The sequence below is a fragment of the Aulonocara sp. 'chitande type north' Nkhata Bay genome, linkage group LG9 (genome assembly GCF_057382095.1).
Source record: "Aulonocara sp. 'chitande type north' Nkhata Bay isolate Kocher_YH1m ecotype deep benthic linkage group LG9, A_spYH_male_GT1.1, whole genome shotgun sequence".
NCBI lineage: Eukaryota > Metazoa > Chordata > Actinopteri > Cichliformes > Cichlidae > Aulonocara > Aulonocara sp. 'chitande type north' Nkhata Bay.
In genome coordinates, this window is record NC_141352.1 from 34,282,942 (window position 1) to 34,296,804 (window position 13,863).

A 13,863-nucleotide genomic window follows, 5' to 3' on the forward strand; every position below is an offset into this window, starting at 1 on the left:
TCCCTTGTTCCCTTTTGTTCACTTCAGATGTGTTTTTGAAAGGCGCACTTTATTCATCAGGTAGCTTCGAAAAACAATGTAAAACTGGTGTTGATGAGAACAGATTTAAGAGGTGTGTGGATTTAATGAGACTTTTAATTTGCTTGTTAACTCATTCTTAAAGGAAGCCATGTGGAAGCCACAGCGATGCACAGAGCAGGCATGCAGCTACTTTATTTCTTAGTGTTCAACTTCTTCTATTTCTCTTTTTCACTAATGTCCAAGAACATAAAGTGGATCCGTCTGCTTCTTTTGCTTCCCCAGCTCAACAAGGGGCTTGGCTCAGGATGCCCAGACACCACCTCCTTAACTATATAAAGAAAGAACCAATCAGGAGGCTAATGGAAATCAGAAAATGTTATCAGTGATAACACCAAAGCAAAAAAGCTTGGGATTTGATTAAAAATTCAACAAGTTATAATGATTTAAGTTATGATTATATCTCCAACCAGTAACAATGTGGCAGCCTCTCTGAAGCACACAGTTCGTAAATAAATATGTTTTCATCTACTGAGTTAAGACAACGTTCACCTTAACAAAGTAAATAATATTGGAAACCTGGAAAAGAGCATTTTTATGCTTGTGGGTCCCTCATCTTGAAATCAGTGATTTTCTGATTTGATCCCTGAAATAAAGTCTGTGGATAACACAAACTAAAATTTTTCATATGAAGCTTTCATATTTTTGCAGAAATTAAAGGTTGAGGTCGCGAGGCTGGTTTAGTAAGTCTGGGCAATAACATGTACACTTGAAAAAATAAAAGTGGCATCATTTTGTGAAGATTGTTTTTCTGAACTAAACAGGCAAGTGCGAAAAACTGGTTTCCCACATAGCTCGCAGACATTCATATCTGCAGTACACTAAACTACTATGAGACACAGCTTAAAACTCTGCCACACCTCTGATCAGACACTTATTATGGTCTAGTGTTCAACTTGAAGAAATTAAGTTTGCACGGTTTCCACTGCTCACAAGTTCAGTTTCCTCTGTAATATTTGTTTCTTCTTAAACAACGTTTCAGTGGATGATGTTACCGTTAGCTTTCGGCCTCCGATGGAGGCGTAATGTCCCTCCAAACTAGTTCATCGTGTTTTTCCCCAGATTTAACGAGTTCACATGTTCCTGCTAATCTTGAGCCACTTGTCCCTACTTAGTTTTGACATATTGTAACCATCTGTCAGAAACTGAGAACGTCTTTGTCCCAGTGCATTTTTAATATTTACCGTCTACCTGAATAGAATTAAGGATTTATTACATGTTTTATTTCTATTTTAAACAAAATCTTTTTTTTTTAAATCTGAAACTGTTGTAGACCATACCCCACTGGTGTAACCCTACATGATGACACAACATGTGTTCTGGTTCCTAGATTTCACTGAGAAGCAGCATGAAACTGGGAGTCAGAATATGCTGTGGACCAAAATAAAATTACAAGATTTTGAGGTTTTATTCACATATACAGTACAAACATTCACTTTGTATTTGTTACTGAAGTGCAATTTACAGACCTTAGCAGCAATTCTTCATAGACTTTAATTTACATCTTAATTAGACATTTTAGAATCTCTTTCACATCTTTGTCAACTTTGTCTTTTATACTTTTTCTATTTTTTTTTACATATGTACACTGTTTGTAGAATATTGCCATTCAGACACAGCCTATATTTATTATATCTCTGAAAATAAATGTGTGAAAATCTGTGTGATGGCTGATGAAGCCACTATCGAACATGGTGCAGAAACGATGACAAACGTCGACAAAGCAAGTCTGAATATGTGGCTTCTCAGAAATTCAAATGTGCAGCGCGATGCGATGAAGGACCAACTCTGTTCTGACACACAGACGGCGTTTACACAAAATCCGAGATTTGAGTCTGCTGCATTTTTTTTAGCACAGGTAAGGTCTAAAAACTGGAGTGCTCTCACTGAAACTCCCATTAGCCTAGCTTGGATTAACAATGTTGCATTAGCTACATCAAATGTGAGCGCATCGAAGAGGACCTCTTGTGCTTTTCTGTAATGGATGTGGATACTTTTCTAGTGGTTGATGGTTGTATTAAACGTGGCCAAAGTTTTAAATACCAGGGTAAATAATCCCCGTGAGCCAAAAACCCAGGCTTCACACAGAGGCTCAATATCCTGAACATCGCTTTGTATAAAACTGTTTCAAACCTTCCAAATTGAACTTAAGACGAGACATTAAATGGAGTCGAACTAGGGCCGAGCTGTACTTTAGTGTGAAACTGATTTGTACCACAAGAAGGCGTCATGAGTAAATGTAGCCTTCATTTTACACGTTCTTCTTACCCCGCAGCTGTAAAAGGCTGATGACTGAGTATTGTTGTCACCCCATTGGCCGACATGGACCCCCAACTTTGTGAAGACAAGATGTCACCTATGATTTTCACTTGCTACCCGACCGTATCTGCTGAAATTCTTGGACAAGTTCGAATCTCAGTCCGGTCTTTAAGTCTGACGTCATTAGCCGTGTCTGGGCCCAAACTCTGCTGCAGGTCCCAAAGTCAAACGATCACTGCAGCATCACTCAGAGTTGAAAAACTGTCTAAATTCTTTCATCTCTAATAAAATGATCAGCGTTCCTGCTCTACCAGGCGTAACAATTAAGTTTAACATCCAGGCATCCATGAAAACAGAATTTATGAAGTTTAATGGAGTTCAAAGTTAGCAGGAAGTTAGCTAGTTTCCATCTAAACATAATATAACATGTTCTGACAGAACATTCTGAATATTTCTGAAACAAATTAAGACGTACAGCTCTGCTATCACTTCCCACATAAATGAAGGCAGGAAAGCAAACAGAAGTGATGTTTGTAGGGTTGTGCTAGCTGGTATATAATGATATGCTACGTGATCGCTAGCGACACAGCTATGTTAGCAGAATACAAACAGGGAATCTGGAGGATGAACGCTAACGAACGGAGGACTTTTTTCCACTCGATAAAGTTAACGTGAGTGTTCACAGTGGTTAGGGACAAATGCAATCACATGACAGGATGCTGCAAACAGGATGCTGCAAACGGACCAAACGTCAGTCAGGAGAACCACCGAGATAATCCATCAATAGGAGGCTAGACATTCATATACTGCTGCTGCATGGGCTGGGCTGTAGTTGCATCATAAGGTTTTGAAAACTGCGCTTTAAAATGATTAGCAGTAATAAAAACCGAGAGAGGCACAACAGCCTTATTAAATGCAGAGTAGTTTGGGCCCGGAAGCAGGGTTCATCACGCCATCACTTAAAGACTGGATGACTTCGACCTCAACGTCAAGGTCAGAGGTCAAGTTTTCTGAAAATCTTGTTAACGTGATAACTTGAGAAGGAAGTTACCTATGATTGGAGCATTTTGAGGATATGGGTGTAGCCAGAAGGACAAGCTAAACATCAGCATGCATCTGAAACACCTCAGCACAGCCTGGGGGAAATCGCTGCCCCCTGGGGGTGAAAATTCAGCTTCAATTCCTGCAGAGGGTATTTCCAAAAAGGAGCTTTAACAGGAGAGGAGGTAGAATGGCTTATTTCAGATAACAACGGGCTGCACTTAGTCCCAGTTTAAGATAAAGATAGAATGGTGTGGCTAATGCAAAGCAAGAATAAAAATACAGAAATGAGCGTAACAGGTCCATATGAAGTTGAATCTATTAAAACTGCCATTACTAAAGCTGGATTTATACACAATGACACAGTTTCCACTCATATTAAGACTTTGTCAAGAAACTTTTAAAAAACCCGGTGCATTCTTCTAGCTTACGGTAACTTTGCCTCCTCTAACATGTAAACACACATCTGGGGCCTGCAGGAAGCGCGACTGACGGTCTGCGTTTTCTCACCGTTTGGACAACAGCAAGGATGAATGGCCTCCTTCTTAAACATCTAACAAGGCGATTATGCTGCTCACAACAACGGCTGCCAGCATGAATGAAAGAATGTGAATACAGTGACTCCACAGAGGTGGTGGTCACTAAGAGTCACCTATAGACGGCAGCTCCAGTGCTATTAATCTTCATCGCAAAGTCCAATCACAACAACACCCAGTCACTCAGTGCTGCACAGGTGATCATAATGTCATTATGGATACAATCATAATAAATCCAGGTTTAGGGAGCAACATAAACCCTGAGGCCTGGTCTCTCAGGCAGGGGTGCATAATTAGGTAAAAGGGGATGTCACACAGTGTGTTTGAGTGCAAACTGCCCAGTTTTTAAGCATTTTGTTAAACACATTTTTATGTGGAGAATCACTTCTGCAGCTTTTTAAAATTTCAAATGTAAGAAGAAACTCTTCCACATGCAGTTTTTGTGTAAAGCCGCCCGTGTGTCCAGTCGTCTGATCTCCAGTAAAGGCTTAGCTCTCCAGCTGTGACACTGTAATGCTGCCAGGACAGGGGCTCACAGCAGGGGCAGGACAAAACACAAGAGCGACCACTAGATGTCACTCTCACTACTCTGAACTGGGCCGCAGCGCTACCTTGACTAGAGACAAAAACGGCAATGACAGAGCAATACGAAGACTATAAACATTTAACTGATTTAAAAGGACAAAAAAAGGAAAAAAAATCACGTAAAATGCTGCGTTCATGAAATATGCAAAGACATAAAATAGTGTGAGGTGCAAATTTACAAAAAGAAACAAAACAAACTTCACTCCAAGGTGGTCATGACCACAGAATGACAGCTTGCTCGGGGCATCAAGGCTGATGACTCGCCTCCATAAGCAGCTGCTATTGGTGGCGACAAGATTAGCGATTAAGATGCGTGGAAACGGGCATGAAACCAGGTGGAAAAAAACGAAACAAAACAAAAACTCAGGTCAGGCAGGTCAAAAGACAAAAGGAGGAGAGTAAATACACCACTCCCCCTTCTCCTCCATCACTCCACGCACTCAGGGCAAGCTGTAATGGCTGCGTTTATGTACCTCGCTTTCTCTTTTTACCCAGAGGGGTGAAGATGAGAGGAAGGGAGGGATGGGGGAAAAAAAGGGTGGTGTATTAACCTGTCCTCGTGTCATGTTAAACTCCAAGCGTGGCGGGGAGAGGTGAGGAGAGAAGGACGAGGAGGTGGAGGCAAGGGAGGAGACAGAAAAGAGGGCAAAGAAGGGAGCGACGGAGAGTCAAAGGGTGAGTTAAGAGGAGGAGGACAGAGATAGAACGAGGAAGAGAGAGAAAGGTGAGCTCTGAAGCGACGCTCCGTCCTTCTTTTTCCTCACTCGTTCTTCCCTTCCTCTTTCTCTATCACCCGTCACTCTGACAGGGCCGGTAATTGGACGAGGACCTCTCCCTCTCTTTTTTCCCTCTGCTTCTGTCTGTCTCGCTCTCTCCCCCGTGGCTCTACTCCTCAGCGGGAGCCTTGGGGCCCGGAAATAGCTGATGACAAGATAGTGGCTGCCTTTCATCCCCGCTCAAGGTTACCCCACCCTTCCCTGACAGCCACAGAAGAGCTTGGGGGTGGTGGTGGTGGGTCACATTTAGGTGGGTGTTTGCTTAAACTCGTGTGTTTGTGTGCTTAAAGAACACCAACTCCACCCTCGTGTCCCGTTTCTTTTCAGACGTCCAGTCAACCTTCCGCCTGCCGTCCTGGGTGTACGTGGAGAATGAAATGCAGACACACACACACATGCTGGGCTGACAGCCTTGAGTTTAGAGGTTAAACTGGGTTGTGAAACATAGACTCATTGGACCCTAAAAAAAAGAGATGCTTAAACAAACACACCCTCACACACACTCTCTCTCTCACTCAGTCCGACAGCAGGAACTGCTCCTGCTCTGGGGGTTTTTTGACCCAGGTGCCGAGGCCCATTTCCTGCAGAGACCTGAACCACTGCTGCTTCGCTGTCTGGTAAGGGCGCGCCGCCATCTTGGCCTCGCCGTACATGAGCTGGCGGTCCGCCGAGCTGGACGCGTGGATCCCCAACTGAAGAGGGCGCGGATGACCGGGAGAGAAAGTGATGGGTGGAGAGGGGAAACAAACACAAGAAGAGAGAAATTGAGAGTCAGATAAGAGCGGAGTCAGACGTGAAGACGGGGATGGAGAACAGAAAGAGAGCGAGAAATAAAGCCGGGGCAGAGGGGCGAAAGGTTTAGCGAGCAAAACAAAGCGAATGAGCCGGCACAAATGCATTTGGGTGGGGGCTGGGAGCAGGCGCAGGGTGGAGGGGGGCTTCAACAGCTGTGTAATCTCCCCATTTAAATTTCACAAGCAATTGAACATTCTCTGTGCTTTTTGTGCATTCCTATTGTCACGAGGAAGGGGGAGGTGGGGGGGCAATGAAGATCGGCAGGGAGACAAGTGGGGAGAGAGAGAGGGAGAGAGCAAAAGTTTGTTTTGGAGATTAGTGCGACTGCTCTTGCGTGGCCCCTTATATGCGGCGCGCAGGGAGCACTTAGGGTGGGGGCCTCCTCGAGTACTTCTCCAAATAATTATGGTTTCATAGTCATTATGCTTTAACGGCCGCCATTTGGCGATGCAGGCAGTGTTACGTAAAGTTTCAGAATGGAAATGAGAGTGCGGCGGGTAAAGATCCGAGCTGTCAGCTTTTTGATAAGCCGCACAGACAGCAGATGTTGCCAGGCAGACAAATGTATCTACGGCAGAGAGGAGATTCCACATTTCCACTGCACACAGCTCTCTGCTTCTACGCGTGTCTGTGCCTTTTGACTGCTGGCATGCATCACTGTAGTTAATGCTTGTGTGTAGCGGCTGTGCGCACGGGATTCCTAATAGCAGTGGATTCCATATTGTTTCCAGCAATAACTGAGCGATGCCTTTGGCTTTGCTGCACGAGAGCACTTGCAGGGCACAGAGCGCTGAAACTTGTAAGATGTGATTATTGTTCAGCCTTATATTAATTAAATAGGACATCGTAATATTTTTCTGGGAACTAAAAGATACAATGTGGGCAGTGTTTTGTTTATTTTTAATTCACTTTTCAATTGGTGGAACTTTATCCACAGCAGACATTTCCGCACATCATAGCAAACAAAAGAACGGTGTAATTATTAGTGTGACGGGCGCCGCGTTCCGTTTAGGTGTTTTCTCTAAAACATCGAGTCTAAATGTTTGCTGTGAGAAAGTCCTGCAGAAAGAGTCAGTGATTCTGATGAATCGAATAAAACTGGAGTTAACTAAGCTCATCTGGAGGTCACTGCAGTTCCTCAAATACCCACTTGAGGCCCGAGCTGAGAGTGAACGCTCAACTTTACAAAAGGAAATAAACAGGTTTCAAACTGAAACAAGAAAAATTATTTTTGTGTTTATTGCTAATTTATGTCTTCATAGCAACCCTGAGGTAGCTTATATATATCTCACTGTATTAACTGTATCAAGGCTCAAAGAAATGCTTTATTGCACTGCAGGAGCTGTCTGCTAGGCAGATGATCTGAGTCACTGATCTGGACTGATGTGGTGTTTGTCAAGTAGTTAACGAGCCCGTCATAACTTAAAGACCTTCTAGTACCTTATTATGCTAGTAGAGCACTTCACTCTCTGACTGCAGTCTTACTTGTGGTTCCTCTGGTATTTAAATGTAGAATGGGAGGCAGAGCCTTCGTCTTTCAGGCTCCTCCTCTGTGAAACCAGCTCCCAGTTTGGATTCAGGAGACAGACAGCCTCTCTACTTTTAAGATCAGGCTTGAAACTTTCCTTTTAGATAAAGCTTATAGTTAGGGCTGGCTCAGGTGACCCTGAATCCCCCTTAGTTATGCTGCGATGGGCCCAGGCTCATGCAAGTATTTCTTCTTTGCATTCGGTTACAGCAGATGGCCCCGCCCCTCCCTGATCCTGGTCCCTCTGTGGAGGTTTCTTCCTGTTAAAAGGGAGTTTTTCCTTCCTACGATTGCTAAGTGCTTGGTCATAGGGGGTTTGTCTGATTGTTGTTGTTTTTTTTAACATTATATTGTATTTTGTAGGGCATTTACTATATAAAGGGCCTCGAGGTGACTGTTGTTGTGAATTGGTGTCATAAGGTCTCAGCCACTTGACCTTCGCCACAGGTGCCTTCCCTCACCTTGCGGTACAGTCTGTTCCAGCGGGTGAACAGGGCGTGCTTGCAGAGACGTGAGGGTGTCCCTGAGTCTCGTCTCCGTCCAGTTGCGGTGTTGACCACTTCCAACTGTGCGTCACCCAACGTCCAGTTGACGCTCACACACGACGCCTTCCCCGGCTGCTGATAATCGGCACTGCTCAAGCCTATGTGGAAGACAAGAAGATACAAATGACATCATGACATGTCACATGGTTTTGTGAGTGAAATTTTGCATCTGTATGTTTTCTGAACCTCTGCTTTGTTATTTGGTTTAACCTTCTGCCACCCTCGCCTCACTCTGAGGCTGGAAGACATACAGGTTTGCAGGAATGCACAAAAACGATACGATGGCTATGTAAGTATTATAGTTTTGATACACCTTTAGAGAGCAGGTTGGAAAAGGAATGAAGCACATAAGCAATGTCTTTTTATGCTGTAAATATCATCTCCACACTCTAAGATCGACTGCTGCCTACACTGGACTGTCACTCTGTTCTCCACTCTCTACATTTCTTTTTGAAATAATTAGCCTCGCAGCAAAGCACACAAAGTGATCAGCAGAGGAAAGTGAAAGAGAGACAGCGGTAGATGGAAAGTGGAGGTGAGCGGCGATCACACGGCCTCCGTGGAGAGAATTAGCTGCCTGCACTGAGAACACAGGCGCTGGCAGAGGTGCTGGGCCTGTGGTGGGAACAGAGCTGACAGCAGGGTGAGGAGCAAATGAGGGCTCAAGGCAAAATGTTCCTGAGAGGCCAGCGTGGGCGTTTCATAGAAGCTGCATAGGAGTTTGGATTCGCACCCGATTGTACAGCCTGAAGCAGGAGAAAATGTTGAATCTAAGCGGCACTTTCTGGGGCAGAAAATGTAACAAATATGGAGTGCCAAACTCTGCGTTTCTTCAAAAGGCCACTTGAGGCTGGGTACAAAAAGCAAGTCAATCCCCAGAGACTTCCAAGTTAAAATGCCAATTTTTACTGCAGAAATAACTATATTTAAATCCTGGTACAAGAAAAATTTTGATCTCTATTGCTAATATGCCTTTCACACAGTACGGGTGTGGATTGCTTTACAACTTAACCATTAAATTATCTCATGTATTAAAGATTTGCAGAGGGTGTCAAATTCTCACCACTAGATGTCAGTAGATTGCAGATTGCGGTTAACTGAGTTCTGTTTTTGTACCCCTCCCAATTCAAGTACATAATCCTAGCTGCTATGTTTCAGTCAGCCAAAAGAGATCAAAACTATATTTAGATTATTCCACATAATAGTTGTGGCCAGTCGGCATATTTCTACCAGCCTACCGATCAAATCCAGTTCTAAGGAACACTTCCAGCCTGCTGTTTACCTCAGCTGTCAATGCAGAGTGAGAAGTGTCCACCTTTATTTACTCTGGAAGAGGCTGTAAAACTTTCTGAAAGGATCCGGTACAGGTCAATGAGCCGGAGAAGCTCTCTTTTGATCGATGACAGTCATACTGAAGTGAGTTGTTAGGTAGCAGTGTTGTTTTTGCTGCCGTTGGCTGCAGTTCGTTCATGAAACTTTCTCGGAAGTAGATGTAACAGTTTGACTGAGGCATTTAGCAAATAAATCCTCCTACAATGTGACAATATAAACAAAATGTTTATCAGAAGGAAAGAAAAGGAAAGGATACTCGGGTCTAATGTGAGCTGGCATAATGTTAGCTTATAACCAGCTGTTGTTGTAGCCTGCTCTTCCCATTTAACTCTTCCCAAGAGTTGGGAGTTCGCCTTGTAATCGGAAGGTTGCTGGTTCGAGCCCCAGCTTGGACAGTCTCGGTCGTTGTGTCCTTGGGCAAGACACTTCACCTGTTGCCTACTGGTGGTGGTCAGAGGGCCTGTAGCGGCAGTGTCCAGCAGCTTCGCCTCTGTCAGTGCGCCCCAGGGCGGCTGTGGCTACAATGTAGCTGCCATCACCTGTGTATGAATGGGTGGGTGACTGGATGTGTAAAGCGCTTTGGGGTCCTTAGGGACTAGTAAAGCGCTATACAAATACAGGCCATTTACCATTTTAATTAGCACTTATCCATGTCTGACCGACGCACCCACACAGTTCACAGATGTGAACTAAACTAATTTGTAGTAGCTGATAAATTTGTACTCCAAACATTCTGCCTCTAAAAACCGACATGACAAAGGCCAACATGCCAAATGCGAGACCTCACATTGTTGGTCCACAAACAAATGGGTGCCTCAGCCATCTGTCATACGCAGTCTGTGGTTAAATCACATAGGACAAATGCCTCCTAGAACTAAATTTTGATTGTATATTTGTATGTACACTAATTGAGATCATGTGTTATCCATTGATAACTGCTGTATTTTATGTAAAGCTACCTTTAAAGAACTGGAAGGCTTTTCTGGACTACTACAGAAGCATACTGGGCCCACTCCCTATGTAGATAGAAGAGATGTACTTAGAGGCGATTATATGCTAATGAAAAATAAAATCAATGCTGTATTACTTTTCTAGGAATAGAGCCCTGTAAATTCTGCACACTGGAGCATTAATAATCACAGCTATAAGAATCGCTGTCTTTGATTCCAGCTTGAGTTATTTATTACATCATGCAACATTAAAGGCTCCCCTTATAGAAAATCAACGGGCAGAGTCTCTGTGACGGCTGAATAACAGTTGCTTCTGATCTCATCGCCTGACAGACAGCTTGTTATATTACAATACCAGATCTACAATACCACAATACATGCCTGCAGATCATTTCCTCCTTTTCCACACTGATTTTCCTGTCTTCACTCTTCCATTTACCAATCTCACTTCTCCTTTTCTGTTGCTCCTTGGAGCTGGAATGAATCGCCTGCCACGGTAACAATCCTCCGTGTCTCTTATGTATTACCCATCTCTTCTCTCTTGTGCAGACGCACCTCTTTGAACAAAAGACCCTCCTATCCATCCTGCTTTTTTCCACTCCTCTCGCTCCATTCATGGCTCATTTCTTCCCTTCAATGGGCTTGACTCCTCTGTTTCTGTAATAGCCAATTTGATGTTTCCTCCATTGAGGACTTGATCAATTTCTCTTCTGGGAAGTGTTTGGCAGACATGAAAAAGGCAGAATTAAAGCCTTTGGTTATGGGATTCAGAACTGTACAGTACACACAGGAGCAGCTTAATATCTGAGGCTGCTGTGCGTTCATGTGTACACAGTGCATCTATCCTGCATTATTGTAGTACTGCAGGGCTGTAAATGTGTGCCTTGTTGGGTGGAGAAGAAGTGGAGGAGAAGTGAAGCAACAGGTATGTGAAAAGAGGAACTTACTCATTTTCTGTGTCAACGACTGGATTATAAATGAACAGTTGCTGGCTCAAATCCTTTAAACCACTTTCTATAAACATAATTTAAAGACAAGATTTTAAAGAAAGGTAAGCCAAGAAAAGGGAAAATGCAGATTTTAAATTGATTTCATTCATTACGGGAAAAAAAGCTATCAAACTCTATTTGCCCTATGTGAAAAAGTAACAGTCCCCCTTGTTAACTTATGAATTCACTGTGATTAACCACATTTTTTGGAAAGCTGAGTTCAGTTTACTAGCCACACCCAGGCCTGAGCACTCGTTAACCTGTTGGATCAGGAAATCCTTTAAATAGAAATTCTTTGTCAAAGCGAAGTAGACTAAAATATCTCAAAAGTCAACACAACATGCCAAAATCTAAAGCAACTCAAGAACAGCAGCGTCAGTCTGGAAAGGGTTACAAAGGCATTTTAGGACTTTGGAACTCCAGCAAATCAAGGCTGGAGGAAAACTGGGGAAAACTACGAACAGCTGGAGTGGCCTAGTCAAAGTTTGGACATAAATCCAATTGAGATACTTATGCATGACCTTAAACAGGGATTCATGCTTGAAACCCCTCCAGTGTGGTTAAAGACCTGCAAAAAGACCAACCATGGTACATGCCCACCTTCATTGGCGTCTTAGTGTGGTAAAGTTTGCAAAAAATCAGCCCCAAAGCATTAGGTTTCCACCTCCCTGCTTGACTGTGGGGACGGTGCTCTTTGGGTCACACACAGCATTTCCCTTCCTCTAAAAATGAGACATCAAGTTGACGTCAAAGAGCTTGATTTTGTTTTATTTGATCCCTGCAATTTCTCCTAAGCCTTCTCATTTAGATGTTTACTGGCAAACTTAAAACGGGTATGTACATTTGCCTACTTAAGCAGGGGGACCTTGTAGGCACTGCAAAATTTCAGTCCATTATGGTGCAGTAGGTTACCAATGTGGTTCGTGGTGATTGGGGTCTCAGCTGAGGATCTGTCACCTTTCTTATGATCATCCCATGAACCATCATCTTTCAATTTCTTCCATTGCCGAATGAACACACCAGGAGTTGTCACCTTGTTACCAAACTTCTTGCTGATGGTCTTGTAGCTCAGTCCAGCCTGCGCAGATCTGCAGTCACTGATGTCTTTCGACAGCTCTTTGGTCTTGTCCATGGTGGTGGAGAAGATGGAATGGAAGAAATTGATACTGTAGACAGCTGAGCTTTATGCAAATAATGAGCTGAGATCAGGAGTATCTGTGATTGATTGATTGATTGATTGATTGATTGATTGATTGATTGATTGATTGATTCATTCATTCATTCATTCATTCATTCATTGACTGGAGGATCAAATGTTTAACAGCACCACTGATGGACTGCCGATGATTACTTGATGTTAATATGTAATGAGTAACTGATTACATTTTTCAAGTAACTTTCCTCACAGTGACATCATCTTAATGCAAATATGTATCAGACCTCAGAACAGCAAAAGCTAAAATAAGAATTTCAACACGTGGAGAAAAGAGGGTGTAGCTGTAAAACATGCATGTGCACCGATCTATCTGCAAAGCTCCAAAAGTGGAGCACGAACATTATTAATGTTTCCTTTATCTGCTGTTGTTCCGATTCCTCTTATCCCGAAACAACAAAGCCCCGCCACAGTTTGCGTTCGCTCAACAGCAGGACGAGGAGTGAAGGACAAGTCGGTCCATCGATGCGTTTGGCCCTCAGGGTTCAGGTGGAGCCGCTTTGGCTGTGTGTGATAAGAACGGGCCCTGCGATCCCCAGGAATTTCTTCTGGGGGTGTCGCTTTTAAATAACCCTGGACTCACAATAGCCTGGGAGCTCATCAGAGGCAATGAAAGGCTGGCGGAGGAGATGAGAGGAATGGGAGGGGGCGATACACGTGCAGACATCTGAATGCGAGCGAAGCTCTGCGTTTCTTTATTCCCGCCCTGCCTTGCTGTCTCCCCTTGTTTTCCTCAGCCTGTCTCTCTCTCGGTACGAGCTCCCTCTCAGATTGAATGGCTGTCCGATAAGGGCTGTGATTACATTGATTTGGCGTAGGGCCATCTCCACTCTCTGTCCATCTCTCTCCCTGCCTTCACCCTTCAATAAACTACTCATAGTACTGCAGGTGCAAAGATCTGACAGTCTGAGACACACACACACACAGAAAACACACAATCACTGTTAGAGAGGACGACAGAGCATGTGCAGGAAACCTCAAGAAATGGCGTAAAGGACATTCGACAGCATTAGTATTTAACTGGTGGGAAAAAGAACCTATAACAGTCATTAAACACTCTTTGCAGCTATGATAAAAAACGGGATAAGGAAGAACGATGAACAAAAAGATCAAACCTGACCACAATTTTCCAAATATTAACCGCAGCTTGTAATATCTAAAAGCAAAGACTCAAATGACTCCATTTAAAAAGCCAAATCATGAGAAATGCTCGCTGAGGCTGCGGTCTGAGGGTTC

General features: G+C 43.6%; 1 protein-coding gene across 4 annotated transcripts in view; it reads right to left on the minus strand.

Moving 5' to 3' along the window:
- Positions 1-1,438: 1,438 nt before the first annotated feature.
- The window catches only part of adarb2 (adenosine deaminase RNA specific B2 (inactive)), a 228,777-nt gene continuing 216,352 nt past the window's right edge, over positions 1,439-13,863 (minus strand). For 3 of the 4 annotated variants that reach the window (XM_086307244.1, XM_086307243.1, XM_086307242.1), the window contains 2 exons: positions 8,060-8,241; positions 1,440-5,967 (listed from right to left, as the gene is read on the minus strand). In XM_086307244.1, the coding sequence (XP_086163370.1) occupies positions 5,791-5,967; positions 8,060-8,241 (359 nt within the window). In that variant the 3' untranslated portion in view covers positions 1,440-5,790. Of the gene's footprint in view, positions 5,968-8,059; positions 8,242-13,863 lie in introns of all 4 variants that reach the window. The other variant, XM_086307240.1, reaches the window with a different exon arrangement.